Below are 18,776 nucleotides of genomic sequence, written 5' to 3'. Positions count from 1 at the left end.
AAGGATGAGAAGGCAGGAAGGGACAGGAAAGCTGGTAATGGGGAACCCAAGGCCGAGAAGGGGAGAGTGTTGACATGTTGTGGAGTTGGCAACCAATGTCACAAAACAATACGTGTACTAATTGTTTAATGAGAAACTAGTTTGCTCTGTAAAGAACACTAAAAAAAATAAATAAAAATAACTTCATGAAGTGTAAAAAAATAAAATCAAAGCAAAATAATTTTTTTTTTTTAATTTTAAAAAAGGAAAAGCAACATAAAGTGATAGGTGCACCTACCAACCCTGAAGCCATCCCTGACAAGCTAGGCTGCTTTAGACAAGTTACTGAATTTCTCTGGGCCTCAGCATCTTCATGTATAAAATGAGTCCAAGTCTGAGATTGCTGACAGCGCTCCTTAAAACTGGATGCAAAATACTTGGAGTGCCTGCTGTAAAGTACATTCTCAACAAACATCAGCTGCTCCCATTTTTGCCTCTTGAGATTGTGATTGGTGAAGCAGGGTGCTGGGGCCAAGGAAAACACCTGTAACTGGGCATTCCCCCAGCAGTCCGCTTACAGCCTATCTCCTGCTGCCTTGTGTCTTTCCTTTGCTTTAGCTGCTCCTTTGTTTTCCTTCAGGAAACACGATTAGTCGTGGGCAACAGGAAAAGGAGGGAAAATTGGCAGAACAGAACTCAGCTGCCCTTTCTTTGGCACCTTGGTCCGAGTTCCTTTTGAAGAACTCCCTCCAGGCCTCACAGAACCATGGGAAAGGTAGGATTTTCCACATGTTGACAGAGCAGCAGGGCTCCACCCACTGGAAGGGTGGTGGGGGAGAGAGTGTGGGGGCAACCAACACGGAATTGAATCCAGAAACAAGGCTTCCTCTCTGAGGAAGGCTCTGGACAGCCAATGGAATGATGCAAGAGTTCATTCCGAGCAAGAGGGAGCTTCACATTGCTTGACATTAAGAGGGAAAAGCCAACTTTGGAACCAGCTCACTAACCCTGTACCACCGCCAAGTGGAGGCTCCATCTGCCATTACTGTGCCAATCTCGACCATGAGTCACCCATAAGTCACAGAGAAGGAAAACATAATGGGAGGCACCACCACTGGGGCTGTAAGAGATCAGTGTGTACACAACCCTCCAGCACAGGGACCTCATCAGATCCACCTCAGTAGCACCAGAGCGTAGGTCAGGGTATGGTACTAGGAAGTGAATGTTTGATGGAAAGGAGATGAGGGAGAGAAAGGTAGATGGACAGAAAAACCTGGAATGAGCTACTGCCTGACTTAACCACATTACCAAACTTGTAACCACTTCATGGTTAATATTCCCCAAATCATCCTGTTGGACATACGTAGAAGACACCATTGAGGCATGCCCCAAACTCTGCCATCAACAAGTGATGGAGGATGCTGGCCAGAAGCAACGGCACCTTCCAAGTGGAAAGATTTCAGGAAAACAAAAGGAGAGCTGGTCAAGTTTGGCTGTTGCCTCATATATGATACAGACGTATCTTAAGCAAGAACAGATGAAAGGACGTTCAACCTTACTCATAAATAAATGAAAATTTAACCAAAAATGTGCTGTTATTTTTCACCCATCAGATTAAAAAAGGTCAAAGTCTAGGAATACTGTTCTCAGCAAACATCAGCTGCTAATATTTTTGCCTCTAGAGATTGTGATAGGTGAAGCAGGGTGCAGGGGCCAAGGAAAACACCTGTGAGTTAGGCATTCCCCTGAGCTGGACCCACTCGGAGCCTGCCTTCTGTTGCTTTGTGTCTTCCCGTAGCTTCTGTTGCTGGTTTGTTTTCCTCCAGGAAACATGATTAGGGAGAGAGAAGTGGGTGCCCTCTTGCACCACTGGTAGAAATAAATTGCTACCCCCTCTATCTACCAAAATGTTAGACCACAAACCCATTTGCTGCTGGTATTCCACTTCTAAGAATGTTTCCTACTTATATCCTCAAAGAAGTTTACAAAAAGGCAGGCCCAAAGGTGTTCACAGCAGCGTTATTCCTAACAATAATACAGGACTTGGGACAACCCTATGGCCATCAACAAGGAAATGATTTCAGAAATTACACCGCACTCATCCAAGAAAAATCACACATCTTAAGAAGGTCTGGCGTGGAGCTCTGTGTGCTGAAAGGGAACCTCCTGAGACATACTGTTAAATGAAAAAGGCAAGTAAACGCAATTACATGTTATCACAGCACCCTTGTTGTGTCTGCCCAATTCTTATAACCATCCCTCTGCCACAGGATTTGCTTCTTTAGGGTCAATCTTGCTCTTATAACACGGTAAGCTCCACGTGGGCAGGCACCGTGGCGAAGGCGGGACACAGAAGGTACTGAAATATTTGTGAAGGACTGAAGCAGGAGGTCCCAGTGCTCCAAGACACAGACGTCACCTCTGCAGCAAGACCCAAGTGTCCACTATAACATACGCTCCACAAGAACAGAGAGTTTGTCACCACCGAGCCCCAGCACCTAGCACAGCATCTGCACTTTTAAGTCAAATCTGACTTCATGAGGGCCTTGCCCACACCACAAAACATACTCCAACTCCCTCAGATGTTTCAACAAGTACACCGAAACCTGTGAGAGCTGGAGCTCGATGGGGCTGCCCTGTTTCTCTGAGTCTCACAAGTTTTCTGTCTTTGACAAGGTACAGTCTTACCACTTTTCTATCGCCCGTTTTGGTGGAAAATATTTGAGTCTTCTTTCTCTGACAAGTTTCTGCCTTACACAGGTTCTGACTTTCACAGGTTTTACTGTAAGTAAAAATCTGAGTCCAAAATAATTAAAAGAAAATTGCAAGAAATGTGAACGAATCTTACCTGTTTCTCCTGGTTTGATCCACAGAATAAATCTGCTTTCTCAGCCAACTGGGAAGAGAGTAGAGACCAAAAATAAAGAAAGTTCAGAAACAGCACTAGTCTAAACAAATTCTATGGGACAGGGACAAGGAAACTGGAGAGAAAAGGAAAGTTCTCCAACTTTCTCACAAGGACAGCTTGGGAAGCTGTTTTCTCCTTGTGGCTGGAAGCCCCTAGCTGAGCTGAGAGGGCCCCTTTTAACTTGAAGAGGCCAGCATTCTTAAAGTTGGTGACTCTTTCTGATGATATTCGTTAACCCCACCCCACCCCCACTCCGAAAAGAATATTGGTGCAAACTGGAGGGCTTTGATTTACTGGGGAAAAAAGTAATTCACCCACAAGGACCATCCAGACATCCATAACACTGAAGAAACAGTTCTGCAAGAAGGCCTTGATCAGTACATGATGGAGTGACAGAAAAATCCAGACCTCCGTGTCTGACTGTCCTTGGACGCACTGGCTTAATCCCTTATGAAATCTTTAAGAAGGAAGCCCTCCCATTTCCCACTCAAACACCCACCAATGGAGTCTTCTGTCTCAGCTTCAATGCCCTGCTCACCCCAAAAAGGCAATGCTAAGTCTCAGCCAAGAGAAAGGCTCTTACTTGAAAATGTAGAGTCCACAGCCACTACTAAGCACCAACTGTATAGAGGGCACTCAATGAGGCTGAAGGATGAAATGCCCCATTTTTCGTTCCTTAGCCCATGCTGGCTAAAGGGAGCAGAATAAATATATGAATAAGCAAATACGTTGATAACCACCCAAAGCCAAGTACCTCTCAATAATTGTGGGTGTGGAGGCATTCCTCGCTTCTTGGTGTAAGATTTTCAAGCCAGAAAGCCACTTAACTGCATCCTCCTTAGAGTCAGCTGGAGAGGTGAGTGGAAACAGAGACGCTGGGTTAGCCCTGGGCAGAGCTCACTTAGAGACCCCTGTGCCCTGGCCTTCCCGAGCCCCATGCAGCCCGTGGCGATGGGAGAAGTCTGTGCTGGTTTGTACTTTTTTAGGAGGGCACCAAAGAAGGCATCACCTTCATGCCTGCAAGGCTCTTCACCAGGAACCAGTTGCTGTCGACTTCCCTCTGATTCGTGGTGACCCCATGTATGTCAGAGTACAACTGTGCTCCACACAGGGTTTTCAATGGCTGATTTTTCAGAAGCAGATTACCAGGCCTTTCTTCCAAGGTACCTCTGGGTAGATTCAAACTGCCAACCTTTCATGTTAACCGTTGGCACCACCCAGGGTCTCCTCATGGCTCTTAAGAACCTGCTTTGGTCTGAGATGAGACCACATAATCCTGACAAATTTCTATGGAAGAAGTGACATATGGGCTTACTTCCTGTGCCAAAGTAAATCAACTAGGAGTGGTGGTGGTAATAATTACCATCATCATCATAGTTGTTATTATTATAGAATAGCAGCTAACATATTTTGAGCACTTAATATACACTAGACACTGTTCTAAGTGCTCTTTCTATATCAGTTGTGTAATCCTGACAACGAGCCCATGAGAGAGGTACTAGCATTATCCCCATTTAACACGTGGGGAACCAAGCCTCAGACAAGTTAAGGGACATGTTCAAAGGTCACACAGCCCATAAGTGGCAGACACAGGATTTCAGATCAGAGTCTGTTCTCTTAACCACTGTGCACACTGACTTCGTGAATGAAACAGGTGAGGAACTGGAACCCAGCATCTGACACAGGGGTTTTCAAGTCCCCCTCCCCCTGCTTAGAAGAATGGCCTGGGGGACTTTTTAAACCCCCACACCTAGGTTCCACCCAGAGTAATTAAATCAGAATCCCTGAAATGGGGAGAAACATCAACAGGTCTGAACTCCCCCAAGTGGTGCCAGTGGGCAGCCAAGGTGGGTGAATGAGTTTCCACTTGTGGCTGTAACAAATGAATGCAAGGTCAGTGGTTTAAAGTAACACAAATATATTCTCGTACAGTTCTGAAGGTCAGATGTCTAAAATGGGTCGGCAGGGCTGTGTTCCTTCTAAGGCTCTAGGGAAGAACCTGTTTCCTTCCCTTTTCCACTTCTAGAAGCTGCCCTCTTCCTTGGCTCATGGCCCCACATCACTCTGGTCACAGCTCCTCCTCTGAGTCTGACTCTCTTGCCTCCCTCTTATAAGGACTCTTGTGACTACAGTGGACCCACCTGGATAATCCAGGACAACCTCCCACCTCAAATCCTTAACTTCATCACATCTGCAAAGTCCCTTTGGCTATGTCAGGTAACAAAGTCACAGTTTCCAGGGATTAGAACGTGGCCATCACAGGTTGGGGATATGGGATTATTCTGCTTACCACAGTTGAGAACCATGAATTCAGAGCTTTTCTTCCTTTTTTTTAAAGAGTTTTAGTTTTTAGCCCTGGGCTGCGGATGTGAGGCAAAACCTGAGATCATCTGCACCCCGATCCTAAGCAATCAGGATCTCCCCTGCTTCCAACCAAGGCAGGAAGGCCTGCTCTGCTGGAGAGAGGGGTCCAACAACAGACAGTGGGTAAGAGCTTGGCATCTGGCAAAAGAAGGGCCATCGCTCAAATCCCACAGCACCACTTCCTGGCTGTGTGACTTTCAGCAGGTTACTTAACCCCTCTGTGCCTCCATTTCCTGATCACTGTACTGGAGTTAGCAATGCACACACCTAGTAAAGTTATTAGACATCTAAACATCAGGTACCATGCTGGTCCTCACAACAACACTCTGAGGTTGGTGCTCCTGTTCTCCCAATATGGATGAGGGGGAAACTGAGGCTCAGAAGGATAAAGAGATTTGTCTCAGAGCCAGCAACTGGCAGAGCTGGGATCTGAATCTAGGTCTTGCCCATCTCTAGGACTCCAGCTCCTCAAAGAAGAACCCCACAGTGGGACACACACCACAGCTGGCACTCTGGGCTCCAAGCTTGGGCTCTCCAGTTTCCTTCCCAAGAACAGCGGCCAGGGCTCAGCCTGCAGGTGGGATCACTGGCCTCTCTCTGCCCTGCCCTGTCTCCACAACCCCCTATCTACACACCATGCAACAAACATGTACTCACCATTTCCCACCCCCAGCTTGCTATTTCCCTCCTCTGTGACCTTACACATGCCAAGCCCCCTGCCTGGACCGCCCTCCCTCCTTCCTTCCAACTCCTACAGACGCCTCAAAACCCAGTTTAAAAGTCACCTCCTCTGCAAAGGCTTCCCTGGAATAAGGCAGTCCGTTGTATCACGCTTGGAGTACAACCTTGTCAGAGAGCACTGTGATCTCTTGCCCACTCGTCTCTCTCCCCCAGTGGACTGAGAGCTCCTTAAAGGCAGAAACTGAGTCTTAGTCACTGTCACAGCCACACTGACACCTGGTATAACCTAGCACACAGCAGGTGCTCAAAACATGCTTGATGACAGAATGAATGAGAAATTAGATAAATGGGAGCTATCTGACCGTAAACTAAATGTTCCCACACCGGTAAACTTTGATCCTTTTTGCCCCTGGTAGCACAGTGGTTAAGAGCTACGGCTGCTAACCAAAAGGTCAGCAGTTCAAATCTACTAGCCACTCCTTGGAAATCCTACGAGGCAGTTCTACTCTGCCCTATAGGGTCGCTATGAATCAAAGTCGACTCTACCACAATGAGTTTGGTTTGGTTTTTGGTTTATTAGTCTACTTTTAATACCATTTATTTTCTCTCTCATCAATTATGATTGTATGTATGCTTTTAAGCAATAAATCCTAAGACTGGATCTGAAGATAGCTGCAAGCTTCTGCCCCTGAGTAAAGGGCTTGTGCTTTTTCACACTTGTTCAAAGCTTTCTGAGACCTCTTTTGCTTCTTGGTGGATTCTCCAGGATGGCCGGAACTCTCACTTCCAGATACACGTGTGTGTGTGTGTGTGTGTGTGTGTGTGTGTGTGTGTGTGTGTGTGTGTGGGCATGTGCACAGGTGTCTGCATGTGTATAAGTGTGCATGCACGTATGTGCGCACGAGTGTGTGTGTGCGTGTGTATGTGTGTACTGATGCGGGGGTAGTGTACGTGCATACGCATATGCATTTGTGCATGTGTGTGTGATATGAGATTTCAGGACAGTTCCTTTGAATCAGTGGCAAGTTTGCTGTGTAACATCTGCTGGAGGAAGAAGGGCTACACTGTTCCTCCAACACAGCCTGCCTACAGTAATGACACCATCTAACCACCATTTGTGACACTTAATGTGTGTGCTTCCCAACATCCCGATGAGACAGGTATTATTCTCCACCCCATTTTACAGCTGAGGAAACTGCAGTTCAGAGGTTAAGTGCCTCACCCAAAGGCACACAGCTAGAAAGTGGCAGGGCTGGGATTTAAAGCCATGACGCCCCAAATGCGAGTTAGTGAGGAGGCAGGTCGGGTAGGAGCATCCTGATTTGAGAGGACTTTCTAGGAAGGAAACCAAGATACAGGGCAGGGAAAAAAGCACAAGACTCATGCACCCACCTGCTAAACTGAGTGTGCTGAGGACGAACTGGGTGCCATAGAAAATGGTAAAGCAGCAGTCTTCTTTCTGGCGGACTGTTTTTGCACGCTCGAAGTCCTTGGAGCTTTTCCCTGGGCGGATCTCCTTTATGTCCATGATATCCACTAAAAGGAAAACACAATCGACCAATTAGAAGCCAGCCTTCACTCCACCTGAGAATGCGGCCATTCACCTGCACCCCAGACACAGCCCAGCTCCTTCATGTCCCTGAAGGGACCCACGAGACCACCTCCACATCTGGCTCCCCATCCAAGCCCAGGGCCCGCTCCTGCTGGAAGTGGACGAAAGCCACAGAGCCTGCCCAGGTATCTGCCACCACCCCACAAGCTACTGGGGTATAAAGGGTTTGAGGTTTCCCCTGTCCGCTTCCTAAGACTGACACATTCTAAACTAGGACAACTGGCCTTTTGTAATAATGCAACTCGGACTTAAGCAAAGAGACAGAGACTATTCTACCAGATCAAGAGACAGAAAGGAGGCTCTGTGGTGATCACCAACTCTGGGCAGTGTGAAAGCTCCAACTGTCCTATAAAAGCTGGACCTTGATGATCTTCTCCCTTGAGTTCCAAAGACTACAAATACCCTCTGGCTCAGTTCAAGGAGCCAGGGGCTGGGGAGGAAGGCACTGAATAACCACTAAAAATAAAAGTACAGGGCCCAGGGTAGGGATGGTCACTAGGATTTGGGGGACCACACTGCCTATCAGGAAAGAATGGAGAGTGTGGAAGACTGTTACTTTGGTGGCCCCAATGGACAACACTTCCCGGTGTTTACGTCCTATGCAGCCAGCTGCCCTTGAATGTGGACTATCTCTGTGATCTGCTTTACTAACAGAATGTTCTAGTCTGGACCTGACCATTAAGAAGACCTGGCATAGAAGACAGAGTGCAAAGAGAAGATGGAATGAACTAAAAGCTTTCTGTCTTTTTATCATGGATCTAGCTAGCTTGAATACAGTTTTGGGGATGACAGTCATGAAGCAATGTGAAAAGACTTTTAAACAGTGTTTGTTCTGTATCCTGTATGTGGTGGTAGTTATACAAATTTATACATGTGATAAAATTTTATAGAACTATACACTATTTTATAAAACAAAACAATGAGCATATATAAAAGACAGTAAAAACCAATTAAGTTCTATAGTTTAATTAACAGTAGTGCACCAATGTCAGTGTCCTGGTGGTTCGGATAACTGCACCATGGTTATGAAAGATGTTATCACTGGGGGAAGCTGGATGAATGGCACACAGAAACTCTGTACTGCTTTTGCAACATCTATTGCACTTGACTACTAACCTAAAAGTTGGCGGTTTGAACCCACCCAGCAGCGCCGCAGATAAAAGGCCTGGTGATCTGCTTCCGTAAAGAGTACAGCCAAGAAAATGCTATGGGGCAGTTCTACTCTATAACACAGGGGGTCACCATGAGGTGGAATCCACTCAACCGCAGTGGGTTTGGTTTTTTGGTTTTACATAAGTCTAAATTTATTTCAAAATAAAACATTAAAAAAAATCAGTTGACAGTTATGGGTGACTCTATTACTGGTGTGGTCGGAAAGAGGATGCATCTCTAAACTGCTGCACATTTCCCTGTCTCCATTTTTCCCTGGGAGCCTTCCTCACCTCCTCTCTTTATCTTCACTCCAAATTCAACTCTCTTCCTCCAAAGAAAAGAGAGAGAAAGAAAAACCATGGGGCCATGGGGTGGGGCGGGGGCAGTGGGGGGGGGGGGCAGTCCCTTTATGTGCAACTAAAATTCACAACCTTCTGGGAGGAAATCAGCATTGCTGATTTAACAACTTTAGCAATTACCCAAAAACTTTCATGGTACTAAGATTTGTTCTCAAAAATTAGCTATTCGCCCACCCAGGTGACTGTCAGTCAAGAGTCTAGTGGCTTTAACAAACATTCTTTTCTTTTTCTAACCAGTCTGACAATGAGTATCTAACTATTTTCTTTTCCCATAAAATATCTTGGAAAGTGAATCTTTGAATTGGTTTACTGCGGGCTTTTTTTTTCCCTTGCAGCCAAATTCTAATAAAAATATGGCACATGTACATAACTAAAGAAAAATCTTCACAAAATGTAACATTACCTTCAGGCAACCACCAAGTCTTAGCAATTCTACTTTCTAAATTGCTCTTGAACCTGCCAACTTCATCCCCCATGGCCAATGCTTAATCCAAACTACCATTATCTCTTGCTTTGGTCTACTACAATGGCCTCCTGACAGCAACACTTGTCCCCAGAGTCATCCTTATGAAATGCAAATATGCTTCTGCCACTCCTTGGCTTCAAGCCTCCCAGTGGCATCTCACTGGTGTTAGGACTAAGAATCAAGGCCCTGGGTGCTCTGACCCACTGACCCACCAGGCTCAACCGTGAACCCTCACTCTCCAGGCCCCAGCCACACTGGCCCTCGCCCAGACTGTGAGTGGGTCATACTCCCCTACCACAGGACATTAGCATATGCTGTTGGCTTTGCCAGGTGTGCTCTCAGCCTGGTCAGCTCAATCACCATCAACCCCTTAGGAAACATTCCTTCCTGCTATCATGCATACCAAGCATGTCTCCTCCATAGCACTCAACAGACCGAGTGTTATAGAGTGAATCTGTGGCTTACTAGCTCTCTTTCCCCTAGACTGTAAGCTTCATGGGGACAGGAATCATGCTCTTTCCTCACCACTTTGTCCCCACACCTGGAAGAGTGTATGCTACATAGTGGGGCTCAACAAATAGTTGCTGAAAGAAGACAGAGACAGGGAGAGATGGAGACACAGACAGGGACAGAACTGGAGATGGGATAGAGCCGGGGACAGAGAGGAAGAGAGGGAGGCAGAGACACACAGATGTGATCAGAGACACACAGAGACACTTAACAGGGTAAAAGAGAGACAGGGACACCCAGACACAAATAAAGACAGCCAAGCCACCCAGACAAGGAGGGAGAGAAACACACACACACATACACACAGCTGGCCCCTGCCCACATCAGATCTCACTTAAATGACTTCTCCTCAACACAGCCTTCTTTATTCACCTCTCTCCATTGATCCACCCTATTATTTTCATATCTGCACCTTATAAAGTTCCTTGCTAACACTAATCGCTATTTGTAATTTTATGTTTGTTTTCTTGTATACGTGTCCATCTGGCTTACAACTGCAGTCTCACCACTGCCTACATCAGAGCCAGGCTCAGGGCAGAAACTCAAATATCCACAGAATAAGGAATTCGGTTTCTCAGGTGTCTTGGTTTGGGTTACCCCCAGAAGTAGACCCTGAGACAAGAATTTTGAGTGCAAGTAGTTTATCTGGGTGATGATCCCAGGAAACACCAGCAGGGGGAGTGGGAAAGCGAGACATGGAAGGGAAGAAGCCAATAAAGGGATTGTTATCAAGCCGGTTACCCCCATGGGCAACTGGAGAGTAATCCTGTTGGGGGACTCCTGGAGACAGTGTAAAGCATGGCTCAGAGCTGTCCCCACTGATGGGTGAGGGAGCTTGGGTCTTTATCCACTTCTGAGGCATTCATCTCCAGCCCTCAGGCAGAGGCTCGCAGGTGTTCACACCAAAGCTACAGCCATCAGGGTCAGCCAGCGGCAGCCTCTGCTACATCAGGTTACTGGTCCTGTAATGCCTGTGCTACCCACACAGGGACACAGGGATCAGAACGTTGGAAGGATGAACATCCCTGTATTCTATCTAGTTCGAGCAGAACACAATGGGATTTGGACAAGTCCTGGCTGCTGAAGAGAATATCTTCTCTGGGCTCCTCAGCGGAGAGCTGCTACATGGAGATGGGACCATGTATTACTGCCCCGTACATTCTGTACTCCCAAAGGTGTCTCCGGTCAGAGGTGGTTCTGGAACTGCGGCTATCAGTTCTCTGATATAACAGCTTTTTTTGAGATATAGTCCATATATAGCACATAATTCAACCACAATTCAATGGTTTTTGGCATATTCACCTATATGTGCCACACACCACCACAGTCAATTTTAGAACTTTCTCATCATCTCAAAGAGAAATGCTGCATTCTTTAGGTACCCCTCCCCTATCCCCTAATCGTGTTCATCCCAAACCCTAAGCAACCACTAATCTACTTTCTGAAATAGATTTGCCTGTTCTGGACACTTCATATAAACAGAATCATATAATATGTGGGTTTTTTTTATGTCCAGCTTCTTTCACTCGGCATAATGTTTTCAAGGTTCATCCATGCTGTGGCATGTATCAGGACTTCATTCCTTTTTATGGCTGAATAACATTCCATGGTATGGATGTACCACACTTTGTTTATCCATTTGTCCGCTGATGGACATACGGGTTGTTTCCACCTTTTGGATATGGTGAATAATGCTGATACGAACATTGTGTACAAGTTTTCGGGAATATACCTATGAGTAGAAATCAGTCCTCTCTCGAGAACACCCTCAGAGCTGCAGGGATAATGCCCTCGTCATGCCATGGAGCTGCCTGGCCTTCCATCCAGGCCAGGGATGGAGCCCAGAGGTGGAAATGTCACCTCTGTTCACTGAGTCCTGTGGCTGGGACCTCATCCTTGAGAAGGTTGTGGAGCTGTCACCAAGCCCTTCACAGCCGTCACTATCACTTCCCAGGCCCTTCCAGTGAGCAAACTCCAGAGGCCACCAGGGGGCTGCCCACTGCTGGGACACCCCCTTGGTTACCAGGAGTCCCAAAAAGGCAGGAAGGAAGTCCCTCTCTACCAGTGGTGGCTTGCTATTTGGTAATCAGCAAAGCTGGGGGGCCCACTGGGCATTTCTGTTGAAGTGCTCAGCACTTGATCTTGCATCACATGGGGGCACCTTGCTGAGTGATGATTCCTCTACCAGCCGGGGTGTGGGGGATGAGGACAGAGTGAGGCCCACTGCACTCAACCAAGAGAATTCAAAACCACCTTTCTGACCTGGGGCTTGGAATAAAATTCTAGAGCTGGGGTCGCAAACTCAAATGTTCACAAGGGCCATCAAAGTCATGAGAATCAGTATAGCGTGGGGATCAAAGAAAGCACTCTGGAGCCAGACTGCCTGGGTTTGAGTCCCAGCCCTCCCACTACAGCAGGGGGCTTTGGGCAGCAATTTCATCTCTCTATGCTTCTGTTTCCTCATGTGAGCAATGGGAACTATAATAGTACTTACCACACCATGCGCTTATGAGCTTAAAGTGAGTGTGCCTATACGTGTGTGTCAATTAAAAAGCAGTGCCCAGCAATTTTAATAAACATGTAGTAACTTCTATGTAATTGTTGTTTTTGTTGTTAGTTGCTGTCGAGTCGATTTCAACTCACAGCGGCCCCATGTGTGCAGAGCAGAACTGCTCCATCCTTGGGTGTTCAAGGCTATGACCTTTCAGAAGCAGATCACCAGGCCTGTCTTCTGAGACACCTCTACGTGGGTTCTAACTGCCAATCTTTCAGCTAGTAGCCCAGCACTTAGCCGTTTGTGCCACCCCAGGATCCTAGGTATTTGTTAGCTATTATTTAAGTTAGTAATGTAACTGAATAAAGCTGGACACATACAAGGTATAATAAACAACACGGCTCCCCACTTCATCTGCTGTGAAAATTGAGGAGGTAGATCTCTATGTACTGACATGGGAAAAAACCATGACAGTTTACGTGACTAGGGGACTGGATGTATACGGCTGTGTGTGTGCATGTTTGTGCACACATGTGCACAAGTATGGGTGCACATATTATACACAGGTATCCACTGCTATGAAAACTCTCACTATCTGAATATCCACTATAACACCTTGTAAATTTTTTTAACCTAAAATGCACCATCCAGATCAAAAATCTGCTGTAGGAGTTCATGTGCAGGCGCCAGTGAAAGCATGTCAGCTGTGCATCATCTGCAACAGGAGAGGACCACATTCTACGCTCTCGCTGCTGAAAATGTCTTGCCCCCACTAGTGAGTCCTAGTATTCCCTTCTGACAAGCAAACTACCAACCAGAGTCCAATTTAGATGACATCATTAGTATTTTTAACAGATTGTTGTATTGTGATTTCCATTACAGCACAAGATAACTGCAGGATAGAAGAAACTCCTAATTCAGAACCAGTAACGTATAGTATCCTACAGACTCTTTGCAAACATGCCCCGTAATGAGTTTATAAAAGCATCAAATGGCCAGTTATTTGTTGCTGGAAATGCTTTGTATTCATACAGAAATATATGACAAACTGTTTTTGCAGGTACCTAAGAACGTTAAGCAATATTAAGGAAATTGGGTTGGGGTTTTTGGATTGGTTGGCAACTCATCATCATCTGTATCCATATGATAACATAACATATGGCTATCCAAAAAAGTCACTCTCAACATGTTTTCAGGAGTGCATCAGATCCTGATAAGGAGGGACACCTGTTATTTGCACACGTAAAAGCATAGAAAAGGGTTCCTGAAACACTCCCACCAACTCACTAGCAATAGCAATCACTTGTGGGAAGGGTGATGGTGAAATGATGGCCAAGGAGGCTTTATCTGTATGGGTTGGAGTCTGCACCAGGCAGCGTAGCCACTAAAATGACCGACCTTATTTTTAAATAGGCTACGCTCTCAGGCCGTGCTCCCTAGCACGGGGGTGGGGGGGAGGGGGGGGCATGTTTCCTGCTTGAAGAAGTGAGATAACACAGCCACAGACACGAGGCCTCGCCTTTGCACAACCTCCCCTCTTTCTCACCATCACCTGGTCCTTCTCTGGCCCCCTCCGCCCCTCCTGCTGCCTCCCCCACCCATCACCTTCAGACCCACACTTGGGGTTTTCTGGCCTCCACAGATGTCTTTTCACTTCCTCCCACTCCCCACCTCACACCATCAACCCCTCTGCCGGCCTTCTCCATGACCCTGTTCTTCAAACTCCTGCTTCCTATCTCCTCCCACTCTTGATGCTGAGCCTCCCTCAGGCTGCCCCACACCTGGAACATCCTCCTACTTCTTACTACAGTGACACGGTGGCCTTTCTCTCCAATTCTCAAACTCGGCTTCAAGTGGTACCATCTGCCAACAAGCTTACCGAATATCTTTATGGAAGTTCAAGAAGGAGTCAAGGAAAAATAAGACAGACAGAAGGCACCCTGCCACATGCATTCCTATCCTCCTTTCCTTCTCTCAGTCATTCAATCAACCAGGTCCTTGTTGAGCATGGCACTGAGCACCGAGGATGCCGTGATGCAGCAGGCAGACATGGTCCCTGCTCTTGGAGAGACCGGAGCCTGAGAGGGAGGACAGACCTCGTCCAAACAAGCACCAAATACATGTAAACCTACAACCACACTAAGCACCTTGTTATGAGGTTTTGTGTCCCTCAAAAAGATATGTTCAAGTCCTAACCCTTGTTGTTGTATGCCGTCGAGTCAATTTTTGACTCATAGCGACCCCATGTGACAGAGCAGAACTACCCCATAGGGTTTTCTAGGCTGTAATCTCTATGGAAGCAGATCACCACATCCTTCTCCAGCACAGCTGCTGGGTAGACCACCAATCTTTCAGTTAGCAGCCAAGTGCTTAACCACTGTGACACCAGGGCTCTTTACCCCTAGTACCTGTGAATGCAGCTTTGCAAATGTAATTAGTTAAGCTCACATGAGGTCACACTGGAGTAGAGTGGGCCCTTGTCAATATGAGTAGTGTCCTTATAAGAGAAAAAGAGATTCAGAGACAGAGGGAACGTGCCGTGTGAAGACCAAAGCAGAGATTGGTGTGATGCATCTACGAGCCAAGGAACACCAAGAATTGTCTGCAACCACGAGAAGCTGGAAGAGAGGCATGAACAGAGTCTCCTTCAGAGCCTCCAGAGGAACCAGTGCTGCCAACACCTTGATTTCAGACTTCTGGCCTCCAAAACTGTGACAGAATAAATGTCTGTTGTCTCAAGCCATCCAGGCTCTGGTACTTTGTCACCACAGACCTAGGAAGGTAATTCAGACCTCCACGGTGGGTCAAAACATCTATACTGGACTCCTCCCCAGCAAGGGGAAACAGGGTTCTCTGAGGGCTTGGGTCCTGGCTGAGTTCTGAATGTGGGCATTAACCTGGTGAAGGGGAGAAGAAAGCCCTTGAAGGAGTCCTGGAGTAGACCTTGGTTCAAATCCCAGCTCTGCTCCCCGCAACAGCGCACAGGAGCTTGGGCAAGTTGCCTCCCCCTCTTTTCACATCTGTGCAAACAGTAATGGCAATACTGCTGAGTTGAGTTGCTATGCAAACAAAATGAAATAACATGAACTATAAACTGTGTGGTCCACAGGAGGTCTCAGTCAAGGTCAGTTTAGCTACTAGCATGAATGCTCTTTCGTACCGCCTTGCAACACCTTCACCACTGCTGGTAGTTTCACTTTAAGTAAGAAAACCCAGGGTTGCTAGCGATCTCAGCCAAGAACCCTACTTTAAAGAACCAAGGGTGTTAAGTTATTTCAAGTATCTAGCAGCATCCGATCTTGAAGCTGGATAAATGACTCAAATGCACTCCAAATAGAGAGTTCTAAAAGGGGCTTCCTGAAGTTCGACATGGAAAAAGCAGAAAGAGCCTGACTTTAGAAGAATCTAGCATACATGAGTTTAAAGTCCAACCCTACCATTTCCTGGCTGTACAATTTTGGATGGGCTACTTTATTCTCACTTTGCTTCCAGATGCTCATTTGTAAAATGGGGTAATGATATCCATCGTATCAATAAAAATACCTGAAAGAATTCTGCAAAATGTCAACTGCTCTATGAGTTTTTAGATATTAAAAATTATCATACCATGAACAACTGCCTCCTTTGCGATGAGACTAGAAGAACTGGATGGTGCCTGGCTACCATTACTGAACATTTTGACCAAAGATTCTACAGAAGAATCCTGATCAAAAGGGCGAAAATACAGAACAGAATTTCAAATTCTCAAGGACTGCAGACTTTATGGGGTCATGGAGGCTAGATGAACCTCGGAAACTATACCCGAGATAATCTTTAAACTTAAAACCAAAAATATCCCCTGAAGTCTTCTTAAAACCAAACAATAGCTTAATTAGTAAAAAATATCTGCCTTGAGTATTATGCTCTTTTAGGAACTATCTACATGGGATCAAATTGACAACAGTAACTCCAAAGATTAGATAAGAATCTTAGGGGGCAGTGAGTTTATGTTAAGGAGAGAAGAACAACTCAGAAAATGAGGGTGAGAATGGTTGCACAACTCGAAGAATGTAATCAGTGTCACTGAACTGTACATGTAGAAACTGTTGAGTTGGTGGATGTTTTGCTGTGTATATTCTCAACAACAACAACTAAATAAATAAATATAAAAAATTATATTAAACTCCGGAGATGGGAGCAGGGCTACCATCATCTTCTTTGTTAAAAATAATAATAAACAATTGTTGAGACTTTGCTGATAGCCAGGAGAGAATATCCTGGCTTGAGCTTCCATATGAAGAGACTCTTTCCAAATAACAAATAATTAGGTATTTGTTACTGTAATGGTTTATATTCATGCAGAAATCTTTCATGGACTGTTTTATAGGTATAAGAGGCTTTTCTCCCCTCCAGGGACCTCTCTCAGATAGACGAGTCTAGAAGCAGCTTAGCCGCCTCCTCTTGCTCTGTTCAGTCTACCCCCTAGGGACAGCATGCCCTGCCCTGCCACTTAGAGGGGGCGTGCCTCCAAGATATCTGTGGGCACTCTGCAGTGCCCAGTGGACAGAGTGGGCAGATCAGGGGTCAGAGGCCAATTCTAAGCCACACTCTCCAGGCAGCTCATCACCATGTGTCAGTCACCCGTGTTTCATTTCTCAATTGTTTCCAAACTCGGGAGAGGAAGGAGGGTGGGGGGAAGCTCTACGGACTAGCCTGCTAAAACTCCTAACACTGACCACCAAATAATTCTTTAAATATTCATTGTTCTAGGGCCACTTAGACTTAGGGTTTTGTTCTCCCTCCTCCTGGAAACTAAATGACAATAACCCCATGTATGTGAAATGGGGAATGATTTTAAATGTACCCATACTTTTGCTATATTTTAATTACGTATTTTAATATGTATTGAAAAAATAAACGCCTAGCCCCTCGGAAGTATGAAATCAAGTTTCCTTTCTAGAGAAATTTAAGTTAAAAAGAGTAAGTCAATTTTAAAATAAGTATTACATATGACATGGTACAAGGGTGTGCAGATATGATAAACCCCACTAAGGCAACAAAGGAAGTACTCATCATCTTATACAGGCCTATTAAAATTTTAATTTGCTATGCTTTAAGACTATACATCAGAATTACAGAGAAAGCCCATATTATACAAAAACTACACGTAGATTTTTTTTTCAGCAGTCATACAGACTTCTGACACTATTTCTCAAACTTCAGTTATTTGATTATCAACTTTATGAAGTTTGCCATATGTGCGTACTGGTTATTTAATATTTTTCCTCAAATCAACTCACCTTTTTCACTTGAATAAACATATAAGAATGATTTTACAGGTCTTTGGTAAAAGAAAGCCAGTACCACTCAATATATATAATAAAAAAAACTAAATCCATTGCTGTTGAGTCTATTCCAACTCCAGCAACCCTATAGGACAGAGTAGAACTGCCCCATAGGGTTTCCATGGAGTGGACAGTGGATTTAAATGGCTGACCTTTTGGTTACCAGCCAATTCTCTTAACCACTGTGCCACCAGGGCTCCACCATATGTAATAGGAACGGTAAAATAAAATCAGTGAAACAGGACACAATTATTAAAGTCCACCTAGTTGGTTGCCTGCCAAAGGTAAACTCCTCAGCTTGATTCCACATGTTATAAACGGAGAGACGGAACTGTGGGATGGGCGTGAAGTCGAGTTAAGTTGCACAAACCCCATGAGTGGAGACAGAAGTCAGAGCAGGGGTATCTGGAGGACTGGTCTTAGAGCATGGGGTGTGGTCTAGACCTGACCTGGTGGTGAACACAGGGGTGTGCATGTGTGTAAAAACTTGAGCTTACACTCACCAGTTGTACCATATGTATGTTGTTGTTGGGTGCCGCCAAGCTGATTTTCGACTCATAGCAACCCCATGTGACAGAGTAGAACTGCCCCATAGGGTTTTCTAGGCTATAATCTTTAGGGGAGCAGATCACCTATAATCTTCAGGGGAGCAGGTCTTTCTCCCACGAAGCCACTGCATGGGTTCAAACGACCAACATTTCAGTTAGCAGTCAAGTGTTTAACCTTTGCGCCACCAGGGCCCCCATATGTATGTTGTTATTGTTAGGTGCCATCAAGTTGGTTCTGACTCATAGCAACCCTATGTACAACAGAACGAAACACTGCCCAGTCCTGTGCCATCCTCATAATTGTTGTAATGCTTCTGTGTCAATCCATCTTGTTGAGGGTCTTCCTCTTTTTCACTGACCCTCTACTTTACCAAGCATG

The 18,776-nt window shown here is 45.7% G+C and overlaps 1 protein-coding gene across 2 annotated transcripts in view; it reads right to left on the bottom strand.

The window, feature by feature from the left end:
- PLCG2 (phospholipase C gamma 2) overlaps positions 1 to 18,776 on the bottom strand; it is a 181,700-nt gene that overhangs the window by 92,595 nt on the left and 70,329 nt on the right. For both annotated transcript variants that reach the window (XM_004377718.3, XM_023732536.1), the window contains 3 exons: positions 7,325 to 7,468; positions 3,642 to 3,735; positions 2,828 to 2,875 (listed from right to left, as the gene is read on the bottom strand). In XM_004377718.3, the coding sequence (XP_004377775.1) occupies positions 2,828 to 2,875; positions 3,642 to 3,735; positions 7,325 to 7,468 (286 nt within the window). The remainder of the gene's footprint in view (positions 1 to 2,827; positions 2,876 to 3,641; positions 3,736 to 7,324; positions 7,469 to 18,776) is intronic.

Source organism: Trichechus manatus, unplaced genomic scaffold, assembly GCF_000243295.1.
Source record: "Trichechus manatus latirostris isolate Lorelei unplaced genomic scaffold, TriManLat1.0 scaffold00053, whole genome shotgun sequence".
In the NCBI taxonomy this organism is placed as follows: domain Eukaryota; kingdom Metazoa; phylum Chordata; class Mammalia; order Sirenia; family Trichechidae; genus Trichechus; species Trichechus manatus.
The sequence above is the reverse complement of the archived record's forward strand: the minus strand, read 5'-3'. Positions and strand labels throughout refer to the sequence as shown.